This window comes from Aulonocara sp. 'chitande type north' Nkhata Bay, linkage group LG15 (genome assembly GCF_057382095.1).
Source record: "Aulonocara sp. 'chitande type north' Nkhata Bay isolate Kocher_YH1m ecotype deep benthic linkage group LG15, A_spYH_male_GT1.1, whole genome shotgun sequence".
Classification (NCBI taxonomy): domain Eukaryota; kingdom Metazoa; phylum Chordata; class Actinopteri; order Cichliformes; family Cichlidae; genus Aulonocara; species Aulonocara sp. 'chitande type north' Nkhata Bay.
The window spans coordinates 8,655,500-8,681,279 of record NC_141358.1 but is presented as its reverse complement, the minus strand read 5'-3'; the positions used below and the strand labels follow the sequence as shown (position 1 = coordinate 8,681,279).

The window sequence follows — 25,780 nt, the reverse complement described above, 5'->3', positions numbered from 1 at the left end:
ATCAGCCTGCTATGCTGTATTCGTGTTTGTGTGTTCTTACGACATGTCAGCAGGCAGGTGGGACAGCAGTCCCGACTCTCGCAGCATGCCCACAGTAGATCTCCAGTGGTGACTCTCCAGCACAGATGTGTTCTAGACAGGACAAATAAAAACCAAACTGTGTTTCAAACAGGCCGAGACACAAGGCCCTTCATCCACACGCTGACATCCATCTGCAAACTGGTGTGTACCTGGTAGAGGGATGCCAGGTGGTGTCTGGTCTTGATGAGGAAGGGCTGGTTGACTCCAGGATGGTCCACGTCATGGGCAGCTGCTGCCATCAGACCCAGGAATATGTCCAGAGGACTCAGATGCTCTGCCAGCTACAACACAGCAATGTTTGTTCTTTACACAGGAGGAAGACTTGGACTCATTTTAAAGAAATTTTAAAGAAAGCTTGTTTGCTTGATTGTGAAAAGACACGTGTTCTTTGGAGAATAATACTAAGTCTGACAAGTGCCCAGTTTTCTTATTACTGCCACTTCTTGGGTCTGTTTTTACAGTTGGTACTTACAAAAGAGGCTGTGTATGAGATTTTAAACATTCATGCAGTGGCATAAAAAACCAAAAACAAACAGTATCTGCGTGTTTAAGTAGCTACTGGCTACACCAGCTGTAGTTTAGGAGGTAGGGCAGATCATCCACTAATTGGAAGCTCGGTAGTTTGATCTCTGGCTGCTCCAGTCTGCATGCCAAAGTGACACCAATTTTCAGAAAACCAGGCTAAAATATGTATTTTATAAATTCACTCTACTAGAATCATTCAAAAGAGAAGGCAAGAAAGAAAATGCACTTGTTGGCATTGTGGGGGCACACCGTAATATGTTTGTTTTTTAAATATTTTATGTGGGCTGATGACTGTAGCACTTTTAAAAACAGCTTCTCAGACTGTAGATAAAATATGTGTGTGTGCGTCTACATAATGTGAGCGTTTTGGTCTGTGATTCTTGTGCTTTACTCATTCAGTAGATCTGAATGTGGTATAAAGCACCTCTAACTTTCATAGCACAGCCTACAAATATTACCTGCTGGAGAAAACAAATTGTGTATCATGCCATTTAAAGTACTTGCAGTTAAAGCCTAGATGTGTGCCATAGCATGTAATCATAGAATATTGACCTCCAGGCCTGTTCTTATAAAGGAATGTTTGTTGTCTATGACACACTGGTGCGTGTGCTGACTGAATTTCATTCAGGGCTTTTACCGAAATAGAAGCATCACAAAGCACTTCACAGAGCAAAAGAGGACACAAAAGCAATTACTGAAAAAAGGGAAAGATGCAGAGAAGCTTAATCTGGTCAGAGGGCTTTGGAGAGTTCTCAGAGCTATGGATTGATGTGTCGTTGAGTCTAAGTGAGCGGGAATTATCCCAGAGGGAACAAAGCTAATAGAATATGTCAAGGAGAAGCTTAGCCTGGTGAGGTCTTACAGTGTGAGTATGACAGATAGAGAGAGGCAGAGCGCGTGTGTGTGAATACAGTATTATTCATTACCTTGGGCTCCCTTAGGTAGCAGTACATGGCTTGAGTAACATCAGCAGCATGAACAGCATTGTGATAGGGATTTTGGGAGTGGTAGTCCTCCTGCACCATGCCTAGCAAGGAAAAACACAAGGCCAAACCCTGTGAAACACGACTTTCACACCACTGACCTGCACTACTGTTTTGACTGTTTCAATCTCCATTTGATTTTAAGGGTGTTTTCACACCAACAGTTTGTTTACCCTGGTCCAAGGGTGTCACGTCCGGCCTGCGAAACAAATATATGTGCTAGATAGTTTCATATGTCAATTATTAATGGTCTCTTGGTATGTGGGAGCTGAATCCTCATAGCTTGGATCATAGTCACACCATGGTGTGATAACCACATTCACACCTGCACAAGCAAACTGCACCGCGATAGAAAAAGAACCAGAGTTTGATTCAGAAGGAGTGAACACAGCGGGTGATGTGTTTACTCCTTAACAAGTCCTATAAATGGCTAATTAGTTTTATAAAATTCTGATGACTTGAAATGTCTTTACTGCGATCAGTTTACGCACACAAAGTCCAGACAATGTCTGAATCGGGTCAGCTGGCACTGGATATGATCAGTTTAAGACATAATCTCACTACAGAAAATAATAAATACTTGTTTGTTGTGATTTTACCACACTACTTCCTGCATTATCTTTACATTACACCCAGCACAATCAGACATCACACTGACTTGCACAGTACTAGGAAGCTGGCAGGTGATAGGTAGACAGATAGTATTTTGGCGGGGCATTCAATGTCATTTCCATCGTGCAAAAATTCATTTATACTTGAACCCATAGATTGTGTTTCTTTCCTCTGCTGTGTGAAATTACAAAACGATGTTGACTGTGTGCTCTGTTGCCATAACAACACGTAGCTCATTGTTACTCTGCAGTGTCTATGAGGTACCATTTAGCTTGCTATGGTTACTGGGTTAATATTCACTTACTACAGGAATGTGCGGACTATCACTTTGCCCAGATTTGTTGTTAGTGCTCAGAGTCTCTTTTGTAATGATTTACTGGTTGAGTAAAAAGCAATTGGGAGTTTTCCTTCTCAGCTTTCAGTCCCGCCAAAATAACAGTGCAGGCGCACTTCATAGTAAGTAATGTTTCTATGGAGGCAGGAGAAATAATTATGTGTAAGGACAGCAGTGTTTTAAAGCTGAGAAAGAATTCCTTAAGTCGGAAGCTTAAAAAAACTATGAACACTTTATTGCAGCTTACCAAGAAACCTGTTAAGTTTGACCATATCCAGCTGAAAGTGGTGAATGAGATCGTAGACATTGAAGAGATGGCACATCAGCGTCACCAGGCTGTTACCTAAAGCACACAACATTGACATTCAAAAGAATTCATATAACTCAGATCAGTAAGTCCACCAAGTTAAAAAAATAAATAAATCACGTTTTACATTTCATATGGAATAACTTTATACAGTGTTTGTGCTGGAAGCATGCATAGAGTGATGGTGGATTGTATCCTGTAGGTGGGGGTCAAAAAAGTTTATGAAAATAACCAATTTAATAATAAATCACCTCACCGTTTGTAAGACGATCGAAGAGGAAAATGTCAAAGTTCCATGTGCCTACTTTTGATAGCATGTGCTAGAAAGAAAGAAAGAAAATTGTCAGACTTTATCTGTTGGGAATATGTGTATGGCTTTGACTGCATATGAATATGTCTGTGTGTTTTCTCACAGCAGCTTGTCCCAGGTAGTCATCATCAAGCAAGTGTAAGGACCTGGGGGTGTGAGGAACTAACCCCCTCAGCAACCTAGAGGCGTGGCAGTATCTCTGGAAGCTCAGGAGACGCTTCACCTTTCTCCTGGTGACGGTCTCTACCTCCCCCTGTTGGGCACTGGCTTAAATTACAAAAAGAAAGAAAATGCATGTTGTGTGAATAGCTGAAACACGTTTTCTACACAAATGGGTGACCTACAGGATTTAAATGGTATGTTGTTCTGTCACAGAAACCAAGAAGAGAAATATTTTAGGTAAAACCCCATCATTACAAAGGGTGGGAATTTCAAAAATAATTTATTCACCAGGAGGTATTTGCCTACTCTTTGAAAATCCCCTCTTCCACCCCTGCTCAAATGACTGTGCATAGTTGTGGTAGACTTGTGATATGAGTTTGCACTGAACCTCCTTCATGAAAGCTGTGGTTGTCTCTGGCTTTGCATGTTTCTCCTGTTTATACAGTAGCATCTAATTTCACAGTGGCACACATGTTTTACTGCTTTGTTTTTTTTCTTCTTGTTATTGTTTCATCATGCTCAGTAAACTGCTTACAGGCACATTGCTGCCACCATCTGGTAGTAGTAGCCTATCACATCCAACCTGATGCCAGTAAAACAAGAGAAATATATATATGTTAAAATCAGAAGCACTCATAAAAACTGTTTGTTTGTTTTTACCATGTGTTGTTAGTCATTAAATGTATTTATAGCTGAAATAAACAGCTTAGTAAAAAGCCAAAAAAAAAGGGAGGGGGGAATGTCAGACAGTCTTTTCTAGAAGGCCTTTGTGGTTTACAAGGATAGTATTTTGTAATTGTTATGTAACAAGAAAAAAAAACTAAGAAATTTGAGCACTTTCTTAGGTTGACACGACTAACACTGCTTCACACTGATGTACAGTTAGGTAACTGTTTTGAACAAAGAGACTGCTTGGCCTCTGTGAACAACATCAGTGGATTTTAAATCAAAGAAAGAAAAAATAGATGTGATTAAAGTGCAGACTTTCTACTTTAAGATAAGGGGGTTAAAAAAAATTGTGCATTAATTGTTTATGACTTACAGCCACTCTTTAACACAGTTAAAGAGGGGTCAAAAATAATTCAATTCAATTCAATTCAATTTTATTTATACAGCACCAAATCACAACAACAGTCGCCTCAAGGTGCTTTATATTGTAAGGTAGACCCTACAATAATACATAACAATTGACTGACAAGCAGTTTCATGGACAGATGAGGCCTGTTCCCAAATGATACAGACAATATCTGGAGATGATTCAAAGAGATCAGGGTAAGTGAGAGAGCCAACATTAGGCTGATAAAACAAACTTATCACAGAAGGAGCAAAAACTTTAGGAGTGGCTAAATCTACAATCTGGTACATTCTTAAAACGAAGGAATACCAGTTAAGTAACACTCGAAGACCTGAAAGACCACAGAAGACAGTTAAAGTGGATGACGATACAATCATTTACATGGTTCAGAAAAACAACTTTACAACATCTAACCAAGTCATGAACACACCTCTGGGCCCTGTTTCAGGAAGCCGGTTTAGAAAACTCAGAGTTAAAAATGATACGCAGGGTTGAGTAACCCCGAACTGTCCAACTCGGAATATTCGGTTTCAGAAAGGCTGATAACAATTAGTTCAATCAACGCGGAGTTGCTTTAACCCCAAGTGAAGCGCGCGGACGAGGATACATAAAGCCCTGATAAGCGGAGCACAGATTAAGCGAGTCACCATGGAGACGGAGGGAAAGAAGGCGCGGTCAATGTATTTCACAGCGCTTGAGGCCGAAATTCTGATGGCAGCATATGCCGATAACATGCAAATTTCTCAGAAAAAAAGTAACACAGCCTCAGCTGCAAAACAAAGGGAGCATGCATGGCAAAACATAGCCGACAGAGTCAATGCGTGAGTGTTAATATAAACATTGATCGAGGGATTTCCACCCATTTAACACGTTATTTTATCATATGTTATTTTATTTGTTATTTTATACATTTTATTTTGTGATGTGATGTGAGCGCAGGTGCAACCCAACAGGCCCCAAACGTGCCTGGCAGCAAGTAAAAATGAAATATAAAAATATAGTCCAAACAGGTGAGGTGTAATTGTATTATGAGCCATAGTGCTTGGTCTGTTTGTCCGATGTAAATCAATTGCAGTTAGAGGCTACATTAATTTTCTTTCTGTAAGCACTTATTGAAATTATCTGAGCACATTACAAGTACATATTTGCTTACTCTGTATGCTCAAATGTGGCCCGTTATAGCCAACAGAAAAAAAGCGGAGGCCCGAAAAACAGGTGGGGGTCCTCCACCACCACCACTCACAGAGGCTGAGCAGTTGGCCCTCAGCCAAAACAGTGGGCGCCCTGTGGCCGAAGGCATCTCTGCGGGGACATCCTCTGAGTCAATAACCCCGCAAGACACAAGTGCCTACATAGGGGGTAAATTCAAAATAATACATGATGTGCATACATCCTTTCTTCACAGTCACCTTTGCAGTGCTACTCATTCATTTGATAAACTCTTTACCATAATGGATTATTTTGTAGTGAAGTTATTTTCCTACTGATTTTGCCTTCCCTCAGTCTTGGTTGTCTTTGAGAGCATAATGACAATGAAGTGTAAGGTGATTGGTATGTTTGTTAATTGCCATTTGGTCCCTTGTAAGTTATAAGTGACCTGTATAAACCTCATATTCTATCAGTTGATGGTGATGGTGTACTGCATCTGGTGCAGCCTCCTGTTGAGCCAGACCAACATGCAGTTGTGAGTAATACTCCACAGATTATATGAGTTTACAGTAGAACAGCAATGTTGTTAACTTCTTTACTACAGGAAAATAATGAAGAAACATTGACAGCTGTTACAGAGGAGGAAGCAACAGAGACACTTTATGAGGTTTACATCTTTTAATACTTTGTGTACAGGAAACACAGGCGACCAATAAAGCCAGTTGAACAAAAAATCTGTTTATTCTTCTTTCAACATGTTGAGGTGATGGGTCAAAGGAAATGATTGTGACATATGGTGTCTCTGACTGCTCTTCCATCTTGTATGTCCGTGGGAGGGTCAGGATGTTCATGGTTTGAATCACTGCTGATGTTTGGTTCAGAAGGACAGTGTTCTCCTCTAATTGTGGCAATGTTGTGAAGAATCACACATGCCACAATAATGTCACATGCCCTTTCTGGGGTGACCCTGAGTCTTTGCAGGCACTGGAACCGGGCCTTAAGCATTCCGATAGTCATTTCAATTCTGGCTCTTGTCCTGCAATTAGCCAGATTATATCGCTGCTGTGGGCCCGGTTCAGGGTCAGGGTAAGGGGTAAGCAAATAGGGTAAACATGGATACCCCCTATCACCAAGCAAGTAGCCAGTGAACTCTCCTAAGACAGAAGGATACACTTCAGTTCAAATGTCCCTGAAGCAATTGGTCTTTATATATTTTAAAGTATTCTCAACTCACCATGTCCAAATTTTGTGCTCAGTGTACATTCACGGAATATTTGTGAGTCATGGACAGAGCCTGGCCACTTGGCTTCCACATTTGTGATAATGTTGGCAGCATCACATATGATCTTCACAGTGCAGAGAACACAAATTAGCATCCATTACTATAATGAAATAATTTGTTAGTTTGAAATGCTACAGGGAACTATGTACCTGCACATTAATGCTGTGGAAAGACTTCCTGTTCACATAGTCTCCTTCATTTACTGAAGGAGCAATGATTGGAATGTGAGTGCCATCTGTACAGCCAATCACGCCTGGGAACCGTGAAAATAAATGTAAAATTTAAGTAGTAGTCCAAGTAGCACCACATCATAAATTAAGTTTTGGTCATCCTGATACCTGCAATTTTGTGGCATCCCTCTTTGATAAATCTTGTGGGTCTATGACCGGGGAACACAAACGAGTACAGGAGACGTTTCAGTGCAACTGTAACATTCCTGACTGCCCGACAGACGGTAGCCTTGGAAACGTGCTCAGCGTCACCAATATTATACAGAAAGCTCCCGTTTGCAAAAAACCGAAGTGCAATACAAATAATATGTACAGAACTGAGAGGATGTCCACGATGTGTCACATGCGTAATATATGGCCTGAGGATGTTATCCAAATAACTTATAGATTGTGCTGAGAAACGGTAACGTTCACACAGAAAATCATCAGGAAATGATAAAATGTCCAAACGCGCTCTGATCACTCTCTCCCGGCGGAGAGCTCTGCGGAGAATTTGGGCTTCACGATCTACTGGCTCTTCAAGGAAGGGGCACGCCATGTCCGACACTTCCTACTGTCAGGTTTCCGACAAAGGGGTGGAGACAGTCAGGGTTAGTTGTAGTAAACCTGCTAGGGGGCAGGTTAGCTTCACGGAGTGTGTCGTCATAGTGACTCACTGAGGCTTCATCTGAACTCGCTTTGTGAAACCGAAAACCCAGAGTTTTCGTTAACTCAGGGTATACTTACTCAGTTTTTCCACTAAACCGGCTTCCTGAAACAGGGCCCTGGAGGAGGTGTATCATTGTTCACAACAAGGTGCAAATCACTGGTAAACACTCAAGAACAACAAGGCAAGATTAGACTGTTTACGACAATATTTTTTCATCGTTCTGATGGTCACTGTAGTGGCTATATTAATTTCTTAAAGTTCTCTCTTTCTCTTATATGTAATATAACCACACTACTGACGGACAAGCGCCTGTTTTTATGCGTTGTGGTTAGCAACAACGACGGTAACACCTTCGCGTGTCCGCTTGTTTATGTTCCACATAAACTTTTCACAATAAAGCTCAAGATCCTGTTGAGACTTTTCAAAATAAACAGAATCACGTGAAAGAGCAGATTATTTACGGATGAGAAGTAAAAAAACAGCCGCCAGGTGCTAAAAAATAAACCTTAGACTCAAACGTTAGAACAGGCAACCCGCAGCACGCCGTGTAATAAATACAACTTATGTCTAAAAATATATAGTTTCATGCATCGGTTAAAACCCTCGACTCAGGGTGAAGGACGCGCAGCTGGAAACACTTCACGCAAGTCGAGCTGCCTGAGATTCACAGAATTTACAGGAAATGTAAAATTTTTGTGATTTATAACGTTATCGGGAAAATAGAATTCTTATTTCGGGATATGAGATTTTGGTCATATCGCACAGCCCTACCTCAAAGAGTTTTCACAGTTCGGAAAAGAAAAAAGAATCTGACAGGTGAAACCTTGCACCAGAATGATGGGAAGAGAAAAGTATGGAGAAGGAGAGGAACAGCTCATGATCCGGAGCATACCACATCATCTGTCAAACATGGTGGAGGTAATGTTATGGCATAGGCATGTATGGCTGGATGGTGTTTATTGATGATGTGACTGCATGATAGAAGCAGCAGGATGAATTGTGAAGTGTACAAGGCTACACTCTCTGCTCAGAATAAGCCAAATGTTGCATAACTGATCAGACAGAGCTTCACAGTGCAACCAGATCATGACCCAAAGCAAACTCCAAAAACAACCCAAGAGTTTCTCAAGGCAGCAAAATAAGATACTCTTCAATGGCCAAGTCAGTCACCTGATCTCAACACAACAGAGAGGCTTTTCAGTTACTAAATACAAACCTGAAGGCAGAAAAACCCGGAAACAAGCAGCAACTGAAGGTGGCTGCATTAAAAGCCCGGAAGAGCATCTCAAGTGATGAAACACAGTATCTGATGATGCTCATGGGTTCTACACTTCAGGCAGTCATGGGCTGATTTTCACCCAAGTATTAAAAACAATCCTTATATTGTGTGTGATTTGCAAACAAAGTTTTAATTAATTTACATTTGTTAAACCCTTTGATTGAAAACTGAAAGTTTGCCCTTCAATTAAATCTTGACTGTTTGACTTAAATTTCACTGTTGTACCTTTTAGTAGGTGTTAATATTAGACTGAAATACAGAAACAATCAAATACAGTTTATTGTTGTTCCAAGAAAATTTCATTTTCCAAGAAGTATAAAGGAGAATAGTTTTTTACATGTATTTTTTTTTTTTAAATGAGGAGACTTACTTTTTAAAATTCGCAGATCAATCAATGGGTAAGAGCCTCGTCTCTCAGCCAGCAGCACACCAGCATGACCAGTGTTCAGCCTGCCATCAGCTAGATGGAGAGAAGAAAGAAAGACAGAGGGGGTGTAACCGAGAAACATGAATAAAGAAAGAAAGATTTGGGATTATATTTTTGTGGTGGCTTTTAGTGGCACACATACCCCATGAATAATAAGTCAACGTTTCAAGAGGAAGCGCGGAGACGGAATGAGAGCAAACAAGGGGCTGACGGCAATGGCAATTTTATTTATATAAGACATTTCATTGTAAGTACACTCAATGTGCTTAGCAGAGATGATACAAACAAAAACCTGTGTGGGTTTACAATGCCTCAAAGCAGTGAAAACAGCAAAATAAAACTTTACAAAGAACAAAAAACAGAGCAGCCAGAAGGGTTTTGGGAACAGTGTTGTACTTAAAGTAGATAGTCACGATAATCAGCCTCATGGATTCAGATTCAGATCAGCCCCCGTGAAACAAGAGGATCCTTGATGACACAGAAGAACCAGGACATCATGCATCTCATCCGGGTTTGCCAGAGGAAAATGGATTTCATGCCACCTTCCAGCTGTAATGGATCACACTAACACTTTGCCTTTATCAGATTGTTATTGCCTAAACTTTGTGTGTGTGTCTGTGTGTGTGTGTAGCTGAAACTGATGGTTTCAATTGGTTTTAATCTGAATCAAATGTCAGGTTTGTCTTACAACCAAAGATTAATTGAAAGACCTGAACTTTTTTCTTTTCTATTATAAAAAAATTGATTTCTTTGAAGAGCCGGAGTCTTGTTTTTGTTCCTTCTCTGAAAAGTTTTGTTTTATCAGCCTAATGTCTTGATTTCCACTGTTTACACAGCTGACAAATGTTTTCTGGGGAACATATTGATAAATGCCAATGGATTTCAAACAGCAAATTTTCTCCTGAAAGGAATCGAGTGTTTCAGCAAACTGTGTGAACGCTCATCCACAGTCTTGAATAGCCTGAGAGGTCCCCTTCTGGGTTTTCCTTGTGGTTCGAGCATCTATCTGATGGAGAAGGAGCACAAAAGCTAAACAGAGACTCCTAATACTTCCTCTGTTTAGCACTTTGCAATTCACACACTCTGAGGCCAGAGAGGAGACACAAAAGAACTAGGTCCTAAGTCACAGCCAACATGCACACAGATAAAATTTGCACTTGAATAAGCTATGGGTATACTGAATAATTTACACGTCAGTTGTGGGGAACTGGAGCGTATTATATCCCTAAGGTTGCCAAATCACATCACCTCTTTGAGTCTTGCTTAGGAGATGCTAAAAGCAACTGAACTACCTGTTAATGGGGTTTGAGTCACTGTGGTAACGCCCTCGAGTTGCCAGATCTTGCTATGCAAGTTTAAGCTGCCAAAGCGTTGGAGTTTGCAGGTAGATGTTGTGTTTGCATGTGTGTGTGTATGTGTGCTTTGCAGGAAAAAACATATGGCACAAATGTTATAAATCCTGATTTATACATGTAAAAAAAACAAAAACAAGTGCAGCGGGGAAGTGACTCAGCCTGCTAAAGAAGGCAGAGGGGTCCCACTGGCCTAGTTTTTGCAATAAAAGGAGAATAAGGGGAAGGCCTCTTTGCTCTTAATCCTGTGTTCTGATGCGCGAGGAGAGGAGGAAATACATCTTCTGGAAAAACACCGCAGTCACAGATCATCCTCTTTCTAACTCAGACAAACACAATCACACCAATTCCACCCCCACCTCTCTCTCCCTCTATTCAAGCTGCAGTATTTTTCATTCACATCATTCCAAGTTTTCATTTTCTTCCCTAATTTTTGGCATCTTTTTGCACATCCTCCTCCCTCTCCATTAGTGCCCTCATCCTTCGTTCACGTTCAACAACTACACCCCATCCCTTCTCAATATGAGCCATCATTTCCATCACCACCTGCTCCTCTTCTCCATCCCTCTTTCTCTCTCTCTCTTCCTTTAACTCCGTGTGGTAAAATAGGTCATTGATTCCACTATGCGCAAAACTGGGTCATTTCAGATGAAAACGTGAATCAGTCGGGAGGTGTTTTATTAAAGAAGCGGCGACGCACATGCGCCTCGTCACGCAAACCATGCTGTTGTGCACATGCACGCTTGTAAATGAGGTTAAATCCCTGATTCCAAATACAAAAACAAGATGGCACAATTGCCACATAGCGCCCACTCACGCGAGCAGACACAGGGGAACTGACAGGAATACATTCACTTGGCTTCCATGAATCTGTGGGTGTTTGTGGCACAAACTGTACTTTGGGGCTGTTCTGAAATTTTAACACATGCATTGCTGTCATATGCAGTGCCAGCATATGACAGCAACCCCCCCCCCCCCCCCCCAAAAAAAAAAGCAAAACAAAAAACAACAACAACAAAAGGAAAAACACATTTTAAACACAAAGGGGGAGATGATGTTTTCTTCCACCAACAGCTGCTGCTTTATCTGGATACACAGATAAATACAGTAAACACACTGACCAGATACAGTAAAAACCCACTGGTAATGCTACCATTCTTTTTTTTTTTTTATGAGTATGTGCACTTCTACTTCATTGTCTTGCTAAGACTGACATCCAAAACCACAGGATGAAAGTTTATTGTGTTTTTTAAAAACTATCCATCTGTGCTTTGTGACGCTTTCTTTAAGCCCTTGCTACAGTAAATGTCACAATGACTCACAATCACCACTGACAACTTATCAGCAGTGTCTCCACACATTTGTATGTGCTGATATCAAACAGTGCGCAGACAGCCATTCGCCCTCATTAAGAAATCGTCGCATGTATGAGGTCATCACAGGGAAAGTCACCGACAGAAAACAGTATTTCTCCATTTCCCCCTTGCTTGAGTCAGCAAAGGTAATTCCCCACATTATGAATCATCGATTCATTATTAAAAATCCACGCTGTTCCAATTTTAATCATCAGATTATTATAAAAATATTTTCCAGTTGCCGTCAGACTTCAAACCTATTAATTTTCCTTAAAAGGTTAAGTCTCACTAAACACTGATAAGACAAACTGAAGGTATCGTAGAAGAAGCCCGAGATCGAGCCGAAAACACTTCTAAATGTCAAAAATAAATATTCAATAAATACTCAGTCAACGTAAGTTTTTGGAATCACATCCTATGTGATAATGATGCTATGCAACTGATGCTGTGCAACTTTCCAATGCTTTATTACTGTGATTGTTAAATATAAAACACATTGTCCTTAATTGCGGTTGATGCTGAACTTCGTTAGTAAGAGACATAGGCTTGATTGATGATGTCACACGGACAGCTGCAGCTCACAGATGGTAACACAGCTTTATTTAATGGACCCTCTGGCTTTACAGCCCAAATCCCTCATTTCACTGTCTACTCTGCTCAGCTGTCTGAACTATTCTGAACCGCATTTCGACCTGCGTGGCGTACGACCACACGCGCATGTAAGCATACGGCCCGAGGAGTGCTTGTCAGAGACAATCTGTCAAATCTGTCTTGTTAACAGTGAAAACATGGCACGGACTCAGAAGCTCAATATTTAAATAAAAAAAATGAAATGCATTTGCAAAACCACAAAAAAACAAGACCTTAAACTAATTTCAGTGCTAATGGGTGAAACTGAGACGTATGAAATTTGTCTCTCTCAAACTTGGACGCATTACCTTCCACACGTGCACTCCTGTTTTCTGTGTCCAGCTTTATCTCTTCTTCCTGCTCCTTTCCTGATTCCACCCAAGGACTTGCTTGATTTCTCTCTGGCCCCTGAGAGCCTCCCTTGCGTGCTCTCCACGCTGCTCTGAGTTGCCGTATAAGAGCTGGTAGCTCCAGGGCTAGGGAGAGGCCACCACATGTAACAGGAGGAGTCCTGAGGGGACCCCAAACTGGAGAATCAGGAGGCTCCTCTGGACAGACCCCAACATCAAGACCGGTGTCCCGCATCCTGAGATCTGGGCCCCAGAGTCCCTCTAGGACAGGCATTTTGATACCACGCAGGGATAGAAGGATGGATGACAGGTGCACCAAAAAATATCAAACTCAAACAGAGGCTGAAACAGAGGAGAGGGTGAGAAAATATGGTGGTGTTGACAAAGAAAGAGGGAGAAGAAGAGGGAAGGCAGAAGGAGAAGCTCACTGTCAGGTAGCCATGGGTGAGGATGAAGGAGTTGTCTAGATGTAGGACAGTGTAACAGAGACTGCAGGGAGACACGGTATCAGTAAAAGGAAAGTCAGTCGAACAGAAAGAATGAGAGCATAGAGGTGAGGAGTGACAAAAAAGAAACAAAAAGTGAGGTGCCGTGAAAAGCCAAAAAACAAGAGAAGAGAATCGTTGCGTATCCCTCTGTCCCAGAGCCACTGACAGTCTGGTTCTTCCTTCTGCCGCATTCTCTCTTCCCTCTTCAATCTCACTCGCGCCAACCTTGTTGTGTTGTCTAAAAGCCCCTCCTTCCCCCTCTCTAAGCTCGCTCACACACCGTCTCTCTCTGCCTACTAGCCCAATAACAGACCAATAGGATTGTGGGAAACACCGTCGAGCTTCGGTTCACAGCTTCTGTCACATGGTGAGAATAGTGAGACCAAAGCTGTTTGAGGTGAATTTAGGATATATACACAGACGCATCAGTCCCCCGAATTCATTTTCACAACAACGGTAGTTCAAAACATTAAGTCTATTTTTTACAAATTTAGCATTTAAAGGCAGACAAGACTATAAGAACTCACTACAGGCCTACAGTTTTTTTCAATTATATGCATCATTGTTGGATGGAAACAATAGAAAATACTACTAATATTAAATAATGTCCATTCAACTTCCAATGCATCAAATTACTTAAAAAAAAATTAAAGCAAAGAGAGATATTGAAAATTACAATAACATAAATAGAGGTAGTAAACTCAACCAGACGGTGGACATCAGTGGTGAAGTGAGCCATTAGGCTGGAGAAGCAATCCTATTGGGCTTGGTTAGCTTGTGGGTGTCTGAAGGCAGCTCGTAGGTACTTGCAGGCCAAGTGTGGCTCTGGTAGTAGTTGAAGCAAAAACTCAGGAGCGGAGATCTTTGGTGAGCATGACTTTTGATCAGCCTTGAAGAAATTCGGACAAAATGCGAGGTGATGTCAACTTAGGCTATAGTCAGGATGTGGAAGGAATAATTTTAGGATTTCTTCAATCCCACTGACATAGCTTCTATAAAGGAAGCAAAATTAGGGGGACGAGGGGGCACTGAGGTCACTCACGGTACCAAAGAGGAGTCCATCTGTTAGCTAAACCTCAGATCCAGGAGAAACCATGCAGTGTTTGTCGTGGCCATGGAACGCTGGACCAACTTTTTAGCTTATGCTTATGCAGTAATTTTTGTGTCATTTTACAAGGTTCAGTCTCCAGAGTGGGAGATCTTTCTTTTTTTTTTTTTTTTTTTTTTTTCTTTAAATCATCAACTCTGACATTAAAAACTTTTTAAAATTATTTATTTATTTACTTTGGGAAAACTTAAGAAGTTGGGATGGGATTTGTATGGCACAGGACTTGGTGCTAATAAATATTTAAACACAGAACAGAGGGAAGTTGTCACTGATTACTTTGGCAGAATATTGACTGCCAAAGTCTCTGTTACCACAAAGAGCAAGCCACCTATCACTGCAGCCTATTACATATTGCATTTTCTAATCAGCACACTGTATTGACAGTGAATATTACAACTAAGTGGACAGATCACCTGAAAGAGTTTGCAATCTGCGTCATCAGCATATCAGGAGCTATTTTAAGATTCCCACCTCTACGGGCGCATAGTTTATTTAACTCTTATGCATACAAGCTCTTTTTTTTACTAATGCCCTGTTCCCAGGTGCACTGACTCAGTAACAATGCCACAGGAGCAGGATTCAACAGAATACAATTATAAACTTCTTCTGCTCGGGGGTAAAACGAGGTGCATGCTGTGAGTCACCATTCATTAAGGCCTCACTGGCACAGGAACACTTGGGTGGATTTGCTGTGATTTATTGGCTCTGAATTCTTCAGTATAGGTGACTAACCAGCCCTGGGCCAAAACACAGCAAGGGTTTTTGAGAGTGGCAGAAGAAGATTTGAGAAAAAAAACAAACAACCCAAACCCCTTTAAATTCTTAGAAGATTTTCATGTTTTAGAAATGTTAAAAGAAAATGGTCAGTTTTCAAAATTAAAATGAAGTAATTTTTAAATCCGCTAGCTAATGTCCCTAAACTAAAGCTAACTCTCTGCAATCCTCTGTTCGATCAATTCTACCTTAAGCCTAATTCATTCTTTTATCTCATACAACCATTATGCATCATGCAACTGTGTCCCTTCTCTAGCCTAATTGATTTTATTGGCCCAATTGTAGCAGAGACTTGTACTTCAAGACAAGTTCAAACCTCTCTGTTTTATGTCTTTTCAACCATTAAAGACCTGGATTTCCACTGCAAATTGCTTGTGCTGGACCTAAAAAGCTGGCAATGGCAAAACTGCAGAAACACTGTTGTCATTGCCTTTGGAAAGACTTATTACATGAAATTCACTGATGACTCACAAATGCAGCCTATAAATTCTGCCTGTCACGACTTTCTTTTACTAAATAACAGAATATTCAGTTCTCAAACCCACTGAAATGTAGTCTGGTTCTCATAAGGAACCAAGGCTGATGAAGCTCCTCAGCATTGAAGCCCAACACTGAGCATCCTTGATAAATGAGATCACAAGGTTGCTGGTTATCAGTTGTCTCTGTTAACGCTGAGTTTATCCATCCAGCTTTTCAGAACCATAACAGTGAGATAAAAATGTGATAAAAGCAGAAAACTAGATCATAATGACAGCTAAAATTGATGTAGATATTGTTGTTAGTATTTTAGTGTGACTAGCTCCCTAAGATGTTAGAAGCTCTGTTTCTGCAGGAAAAATGAACTTTCACATGGAAGTATCTGTTATTTGTTATCACCTGCTACATTACTGAAAATATATGTATTTCTGTGGCTGCTGAAATCTATTAATCTGAATGAATTTCAGTGAATGTAAGCCAGTTAGATATAGCATGTGCTCCTCTTTACATGCACTTCATTTGGAGGATGCAGTACTAACAGTTTTGGTTTTTCCAGTGGAATTGTTTCCTTGAGAAACGGTCACATGCAGACAAAAGTTTCAACACCCTCGCACTCACCCTCACACACACATGACAGGAACATAGCCTTGAACGCCACGTATCACTTGCAGGGAGTTCGTTCTAAGAAATCACGAGACAAAGAGCATTAAGATAAAAGATACACTACTGTGAGAAACTGTGTGAAGCAGGCAGTGAGAGTAAATGCAGAACAGAGTAATTCATTGAAAATGTATCATTGCTATGTGCTGAGAATATAGTTGTTTCATTGTAGCTTAGATCAGCATTTGGTATTTTGTGTAAAATGTATTTTCTTGTTGGCTGTATTTGTAGTATTTCTCTGTGCTTGCACCAAGAATCTTACTATATTCACATCAGAAACAAATTTCCCCTTAAACATGGAATATTATTATGCTTAGACTAGTGACAGCCATTTTCAGAGGATTGAACCCTTGGACTGTCTATATGTTCACATCATTCATTCATGCAACGGCCTTAAGGAAAATTCTGCAATTTTGGCAAATATGAAATGTGATTACCTGGACTTTATCATAACCTGATTATATCTGAGTATTCAAAGGTCAAGGTCACAGTGACCTTATGTGCATTCCATCCTTGTGGAAAATGATACATTTACATTACATCTGGCATAAATGTCTGTCTTGCTGCCATAAACATTGCACTATTGAATTAATATTTAATTAAGCTTGAATTAATTTTTAATTAAAGGTTACCTTGTACTAGATAAGAAAATCTGTGCCGTGGGTTACTCTTTTTAGCTTGGTTGATTGGAACACTAAATCTCTGTAGCCTAAGGAGAACAGTAAAAATGCCTCTTTTACTTAAAACCACCAGCAAATAAAAACATATCTGTGTCTGATAACTCTCTGTTCAAGTCTGAGGTGTTCCTTTAAGGCAGAATGCTATATCAACATTAATAACACATACTTAAGATTTCATTCAACTCAAATTTTAACATTTGAAATCATTTGTAATCCGTACAGTGAATTTTAACCAGTTGCTCACTCTCTACATATGGCTTTCGTCTGCATCATTGTAATGCATTTCCAGATCTCTGCACGACATATTAACAGGGGGTAAACAGTGCCGTGGTTTAACCAATCATTATCTATCAGATAGACACAGCTCATACACAACATGTGCACATATAAAAAATAAAATAAGGGGAAAAAAGATGTGAACAGTGTACGTTTTGTAGGTTTTCTAATAAAGATCACTTTATATGGCTGGAAACCACTGACTCTCTGTCCTTTAGATTTTTGAAGGAGACTTGAAGACTGGGTCTTTCTTTAATTTAATATGATTTCTTTTCAAGCCTGCACTCATTGAAACTGCAGTGTCCCCCACATGTTGTCATGTCCCACCCACAGACTTAAAAAAAAAGAATAGCTGATCACACTACAGTCACACGCTCAGAGCAGCATGCAATAATCGACAAACGTCTCCTACATTTTCTGAGAAAGACAAAGATAAAATCTTCTCTAAATGATTTTATTGATCTCAGGCAAACTACTGAAACAAACAGCGACCTATAAAGATATCAGTGCAATTCCAATTTCAAATGTTTTCAAGCATTTCTCCGTAAAACTCAAGCATTGTCAAGGATTTCCCGCACAAACCATGTGAAACTAAAGGGGGTCAAAGTCAGAGCTGTGAACAAAAATCAGCTCGCCTGACTCACTGACTTCTTTCAGGTGTCTTATTTTCTTTAATGGGAACCCCTTCCTAATTTTGAGTTTCCGTTTCCCAAAGAGTACTCTCATCACAGTGTCTGTCTTCTGCCTAGTTATAGCCTGCAGTCATTAAACTAGCCTGTACCCATTACCTATCATTTAGATAGATAAATTGATAGATATAAGGATATATGTATTTTAAAAACGTTAAATAACACAGTGAGTCTTAACAGTGAAAGTGTCTCATATAGTAGCTTTCAAGAAATAGTGCTGGTTGTGTTTTTATAACAGCTACAATGACATTCATGGTGTAAGGGGTTAAACGACATCAGCATTTGTATTTTTAGACACACTGTTGTGGCTACACTTCATCGTCTCATCCCCAAGGTCTAAGACTGTAGTTATGATTAACAGCTATATCTCCTCTCAAGATAAAGCCTTTGAAAACATGGCCTAAGCAGGCTAAGTCCTGCATATGTAGGACTTTTCCAGATTAAAAACACATTGTGTATTGAAACCCACAGAGCTGAACAATGTAGACAGTTTACAGAGATAGCGGAAATATGCATCCCTGTTTGACATAGAGATTATTCTCGGCCAAAGGTCAGTGAAAGCCTGAAACCAAATATCTGAAAACACTATCTTCTACCAGACTACAGCTGACTACATATGCTGTATTTACAGCATACGTAGCACATTGATGGAATCGGGTCAATGATCATTCTTACCCAGCATGCGAACCTGTATGGCATTCTGCTCCCAACTTTTGAAGGCTACAGCTCCACACCTCTGTGACAGAGAGGAATAGAGAAAAGGGGAAAGGGAAGGAAAGGCTGACATTAATATTACAAAGGCCAAAAATATGCACACTGCTATCAATGAACTGTGTTTAGTGAAAAAGGAAACTGTGCTAAAAGCCGCAGTGACCCTACGTGTGAAGCCACAGACGGTTTTCACACTTGTGTGCCACCCCTGCACTCTTTTCCCACAAGCCCTCACTTAAAAGTAAGAGAAATTCTAAATGAACAGTTATAAATGGAAATTGAATTTAAACTAAAAACGAACTAAAGATGATCTATCTATCCAACCATAGCAAATAGCAAATATTTCAGGAGATTTTGGTCTATTTTCATCACATCAGGACACTTCCTGTGTTGGGTGCTTTGTCAAACTGAAAAAGTAATTTGGGGAAGGAAGAAGGGTATTTATTTAAAGATTATTATTCATCACAGTGAGTAAGAGAGGGTAGGGGCAATCAGTGACACTGGCATCTGTGCTTCCAGTAGAGACATATCTGTGTTTTGGCCAAGAATGCTAAAAAGTGGGTCAGGCGGCATACTGGCATACACTGGCAATGATTTGCGCATTGATCACATGCTTCCACATGGTTGGCCCTCACAGCCAGGGGTCTTTAGTCATCTTTTTTAGTCATTTTCTATCAAAGGTGTACTTGTCTCTAATTTAAATCACATGTTTTTTTGTTTGTTTGTTTGTTTCTTTAATAGTGAAAGATGGAGCAGATAAGACTCACAGTACTGTTCTTCTCAACTCCCACCCTCCAATACCTGATACTATTACACTGTTACTATCGTTATTGGTATAACGGCAAGTTAACATTAAGTTTACAGTTAAGAATTATTTTTACAAAAATGTCACAATCCCTGAGTTTATGTAATTGTTTTCAATTATATATTCAGAAAACTTTATTCTCACCCTCCAATTAAACTCAGGCCTCCGTTTAAGACTCTCAGCTCAGATGCTACTGTCCCACTGGACGTTTTTTTTTTTTTAAATTTTGTTTTGTACTACAAAATGTCGAAGAGTCCCTTCAAAGTAATATGAATGTCAAAAGATTAAAATACCATGACTGTCTTATGAGTCAAAATTGATAAAGCTTGCTAGCAGTGCCACATCTGCCTGTGTACCCTGATCTGATGTCAGCTCTTGAGTATAATTAAAACCCAGAGTCCTGTGCTGTAGATCAGTCAGACACAGCTCGGTACATTTCCCAATTGAGGTCATCTATTTATAATAGCCAGTAATGGCTATAATAGTTATAATGGCTTGACATCTATGTGCATTTTGGAAACGGGTGAGAGGGGACTGGGTACAATGTGGGAACAAACTACATACACACACACACACAAATATATATATACATGACATCCTGCATCGTCCCGGTCCCCAAAAGGAACCGGCCCAATGAGCTGAATGACTTCCGACCGGTGGCACTGACGTCACATCTTATGAAGACTCTAGAGCGGCTCTTCCTCAACCTCCTCCGACCACAGGTACAACATGCCCAGGACCCACTACAGTTTGCATACAAGGTGGGTGTCGGAGTGGAGGATGCCATCCTGTACCTCCTACACAGAGCCCACTCACACCTGGATGGGGGAAAAGGCACGGTCAGGATCCTGTTTCTTGACTTTTCCAGTGCCTTTAATACCATCCGGCCCTGTATGCTTCAGGAAAAACTGAACAGGATGGAGGTGGACCCCTGCCTGGTGGCCTGGATCTCCGACTACCTCACCGACAGACCACAGTACGTCAGGCTGAAGGACATCACGTCTGACACTGTGGTCAGCAGCACAGGAGCACCACAGGGAACTGTGCTGTCCCCTCTTCTCTTCACCCTGTACACCTCTGACTTCTGCTACAACTCTGAATTATGCCACATTCAGAAGTTTGCAGATGACACGGCCATCATGGGGTGTATCTGGGATGATCAGGAAGAGGAGTACAGAAGTCTGGTGAGGAACTTTGTCGCATGGAGTCACACAAACCACCTGCAACTCAACACCTCAAAGACTAAGGAACTGGTTGTGGACTTCGGGAGGTCCAGAGAAGGTCCACTGCCGGTTCAGATAGAGGGGGAGGAGGTGGAGGTGGTCAACAAGTACAAGTACCTCGGGCTGTGGGTGGACAATAAACTGGACTGGTCATGCAACACAGAGCACCTGTATAAAAAAGCCCAAAGCCGACTGTACTTCCTCAGGAGGCTGAGGTCTTTTAACATCTGCAGGAAGCTCCTGAGGATGTTTTACCAGTCGGTGGTTGCTGGAGTACTTTTCTATGCTGTGGTGTGCTGGGGGAGCAGCACAGCAAAGAAGGACTCATCCAGGCTGGAGAAACTGATCAGGAGGGCTAGCTCTGTGGTCGGCATGAAGCTGGACACTCTGGTGACAGTGGCAGAGAAAAGGACACTAAAGAAACTGCTGGACATTATGAACAATGCTGGGCATCCTCTGCACACGGCCATAAACAACCAGAAGAGTCTGTTCAGTGACAGGTTGCTTCTCCCCAAGACAAGAACTAACAGACTTAAAAACTCCTTTGTCCCACACGCCATCAAACTGTTTAACTCCTCTCTGGAGGGGAGAGGGAGGGGAAACAGGAGGACAAAGGAGGGGGGAACAACTAAGCTGTAGTGCCTCTTCACCTCACTGTACAATACCTTGTGCAATACTTTTTGTAAATAGTCAACAGTGCAATAGACTCAATACTTGAAATGTGCAATTCACTTGTATTTTTATTTTTTATTCCTATTTATTCTATTTATCCCCTTTGTATATTTTATTTATATTTGTTTCTGTATTTATACATGTGTGTGTGTGTGTGTGTGTGTGTGTGTGTGTGTGTGTGTGTGTGTGTGTGTGTGTGTGTGTGTGTGTGTATATATATATATATAACAATTCTGTAACTGTAACTTCGGTCGTTGCTGTGCTTTTTTTGGAAATCGAATTACCCAGAGGAACCCACCCGAGGGATTAATAAAGTTCTATCTTATCTATCTTATCTTATCTTATCTTATGACTGAAAGCAGGTACTCTAGCTAACCTGACAAATCATCTGTTATCCATTATTAAACATGTTCTTACTTTGTTACTCCTTTGGAGCAAGACAGTCATAAGCATGTACCTTGAGTAGGAGGATTTACATCTGATTTAGCGCACATTGTTTACCGTCAAGCAGGAAATGGGTGGAAGGAGGCAAACCAGAGGCAGTGACTGTTCGCTCATTCAGCCCACGTGGTTATGGCATGTTTACAGGACACGTCTTGTCATTTTGTTCCATGATCTCTATGCTCACATCATTACTCATTTCATTTGGCCAGCTTTCTAGTTTAAGTCTCTCTCTCTCTCAAATGCTTATGACTAACACAGCTTTTCACTCTCCTGTACATAGCGGGGAGTCAATGTTTTGTTTTTGTTGATATTTATCCCCCATCCGTTTTGTGCTAGGGAAACAAATGGCAATTTGAAGTGTTTTAAATTTTCGTTACACTATGTTTGAATATTTAGCCAATACAAAATGGATGTGGTACAACATATGAATGGTTGCATCTGTAGCTAAATGTCCACTCGGGTACCAACAGGTCAGTGACAGTCATGGATACAGATGTTTGGACAACAAATAGTTTTAAATTATTTAAAACTTTTCATATATACCACTGACAAATTTCATTAAACCCTGAAGTGGAACATGGTCAAAGAAAACACATATTAAATGTTAATGTTATGGATCAGTTTCTTCAAAAGTTTTCATGGGCAGGGTCTGTGCAGGCATCACTTGTACTAAGTGATGCATGGAATAAAAGAAATAAGCAGTGTGCATAATGATGCATAATAATGCATAATCAGCATCTATTCAAAATATCAGAGGGCAGAGAATAGTAAACATCAAATCAGGGAATTAATCTAACAATGACAATTTAACAGAAACTAACCCAAAAATTCAACAATTACTCAATAATATCATCTACCAAAAACTTGCTGGTAGCACTACAATGCCACACAGTCAAGAAGTGGGGACAGCTAAACCATCTTCCCCACAATTGAGTAAGCTCCACGCTTCATGGAAAACCATGAGGTGCGTTACAAAGTTCCTGAAATAACTTTTATTGTAAAAACCACCCTCTCTAATAGGCTACAGACCCTTTAGTTAGGATTAGAGTTATTTATTTATAAGGTTAATAAGGTTAAGGTTAATAATTTTCATGCACCTCTTTACCCATACCTTATGTAAATAATTTATGCATATTCAATTCAAGTATCTGCTTAGACATTTATAACTGAACATCTAATACTTAACATATATGCTGTGGCATGTCAGCAAATACCACAAGCAAACCCAGCCAAAAACAAGTCCACTTCACATCTTTCCCCTGCTTGCGTGTGGTCTGCAGTGCCCAGGCTGCAGGTTGACTGCTGTAAATCTGTCAGTACACTGACGTGACACATGGCAATAATACACAAGGCCGAACACTGCAGCAAACACGGCGTACAAGAACAAGCCTGCACCAATAAGTCTTTACCACAAAAAAACACAAGGTCATTATTGGCTTGCTACATGTCGTGCAAACATTTAGTCCATATGAGAATACTAGCATGCTCATCCGGTATTAATGCAACGCCACAGCATGCACCATAAACAGTATTCGCTCACTACAAACTCTCATTTAAGCGCCAAAGACTGTTCACAGGTCGTTACGGTGTAACGGCTTTCTGCCGTTAAGGCCTATTACAAAACAAGTCTGTCTGTTTAGAGGCACGCAGCCGACACAGCTGGGGAAAAAAATCACAGTCTACGTACCTCGACCATTAAACAGGACATTTAACCATCGTGCCAGCTCGCAGATGACAAGTGAACGCTACGGAATCAGGCGCGTGCGGACTGTTTTCATGTCACGGGGGGAGCTCAGGAGTTAATCGCGTACAGCAGGACGAAAGGTGACAGAGTCCGAGCTGACAACTGTTTTAAAACAACTATTTCATCCTCCTCTCGCGGTTGTCCCTCATCATACTCGCGTGGTAAGGATACTGTGGGCTTTTTAAAAGGTGAAACCGAAGTTGCTGTTTTCCCTCTCCGCCCCTGCCCGCGTGCTGCTGCTATGTGTGTATGTGCTTGGTGAGCCGCAGAGGGAAAGGAGGGGGGCGGGGCGGGTCTTGTTGGGAAAGATCCAATCAGGACTAGGATACATTACCTGCTCTAATTACGATTGGTCGTTATCAAATAAACAGTGTTTTTAATTTGGAATATTCTAAAATAAGGGTGAGTACTGTAAGTACTACTACAGGATACTGCACAACACAATAAAGCAATGCAGCCCAACCTTTAGTTGTTTACTGGAAGAAATAAGAGTATATATATTTTATACTAACAGAGATTCAATAATTACTACACTACAACTACCACATTATTTCACTTTTATAAGTAAATGGATGTCATTTCTGTGTTAACTCTATAAAACAATCGTCCCCGAGTAGTTCGCACATGTTGGTGATCTTAGAGAACAAACAATCTGGTTGTTGCCATTCAGGCCGCGTTTAAACACATTAGTCAAAGTATATTTCAGCATGCTGAATGCTGACATCTAGTGGAATAGAAATATACAGAAACGAAATAAACTGCACTAAAAGTTTGTTGAAATACTTATTTGCAATAAATCTCATACGACTGTAAAACTTGTTTATTTCCCCTTAAGTGGTGCAAAAATTGTAGGAAAAATACATTTGTGGGTTGAGCGGCAGATTTGAGTATGTGAGTTGCACCCATTAAAAATTTGCCAAAATTTTCTCTGCCATTGCCCAACAGCTTATTCTGCTATTGAGTCTTGTTTTAAGTTTCTTTTTGAGCTTCAGCTGCCTGACTGGGAACACCTGTGAGCATGGACCCTGTTATAGCGTCACTTGTCTGCTCCAAGTATGCCATATTTGACTGATCTGGATAGGTCTTGTGCCATAGGACAACTTCAAGCTGGTGTTCTGTGAACACAAGTTGCAGCATTACTTGGAGTGAGCCCAAGTATCATCTCGAAATTGAAGACCGAGTTTCAGATAATGGGAGATGTCACAGGCAGGCCGCAAAGTGGGTGTTCTAAAAAGATGACACCACAGGATGACTGGTTCCTCACCCTGTCGGCACTTAGGAGCAGTAGGCAGTCTTTTACAGATTTTTCAGAATGAGATACTGAGACAATCTGGAACAGACTGCACACAGCCAATGTCCCAACTCACAGGGCTGCAAGGAGGCCTACTATGACTACTCTTCACCATCAGGCCTGTTTGCGCTGCTGTCAGAAACAGAGATGGGCAGTAATGCATTACTGTAATCTGATTACTTTTTTCAATTAACAAGTAATGTAAGGGATTACTATTGCAAAAAAGTAATGAGATTACTGTTATTTTCCTATAAGCACGCTGCGTTACTGCATAAACTGTCATGATTTTGTTTGTGAGAGTGTCTCATGACAATGATGTAAGCACGTGCAATGCCTGTGGCAGCAACAGACGTGAGAACGACCATGCAGCGTTTAAAGCATGGAAGTACTTACTTCCATGTAGTTATGGAACTACTTGATTTGATTTATATTTTGCTGTGTTTTACTTGCATCTATTTAAAAGAGTGAGTGTAAACACAAAACATTATTTTATTTTATATGCTGGAATATGCAGAAAATAGGTTTAAATGTTAAACAATTTCTTCAAGTCAAAAACAGCTGCATATAATTAAATTTTTTGCTTAATGCAATGTGCATAAAATTAAAAGATTAAAACAAATAAAACAATTGTTAGAAAGAGGCTTTC

At 40.6% G+C, this 25,780-nt stretch overlaps 1 protein-coding gene across 3 annotated transcripts in view; it reads right to left on the bottom strand.

The window, feature by feature from the left end:
• The window catches only part of LOC147312459 (3',5'-cyclic-AMP phosphodiesterase 7B-like), a 29,803-nt gene extending 5,730 nt beyond the window's left edge, over positions 1-24,073 (bottom strand). The window contains exons 1-10 of one of the 3 annotated variants that reach the window (XM_086263830.1): positions 23,787-24,073; positions 18,920-18,980; positions 16,558-16,620; positions 9,349-9,438; positions 3,256-3,419; positions 3,099-3,162; positions 2,783-2,878; positions 1,533-1,633; positions 231-362; positions 41-132 (exon numbers count right to left, since the gene is read on the bottom strand). In XM_086263830.1, the coding sequence (XP_086119956.1) occupies positions 41-132; positions 231-362; positions 1,533-1,633; positions 2,783-2,878; positions 3,099-3,162; positions 3,256-3,419; positions 9,349-9,438; positions 16,558-16,582 (764 nt within the window). In that variant the 5' untranslated portion in view covers positions 16,583-16,620; positions 18,920-18,980; positions 23,787-24,073. Of the gene's footprint in view, positions 1-40; positions 133-230; positions 363-1,532; positions 1,634-2,782; positions 2,879-3,098; positions 3,163-3,255; positions 3,420-9,348; positions 9,439-13,050; positions 16,533-16,557; positions 16,621-18,919; positions 18,981-23,786 lie in introns of those variants that run through there. The other 2 variants (XM_086263829.1, XM_086263828.1) reach the window with 2 other exon arrangements.
• Between the last annotated feature and the right edge of the window lie 1,707 nt (positions 24,074-25,780).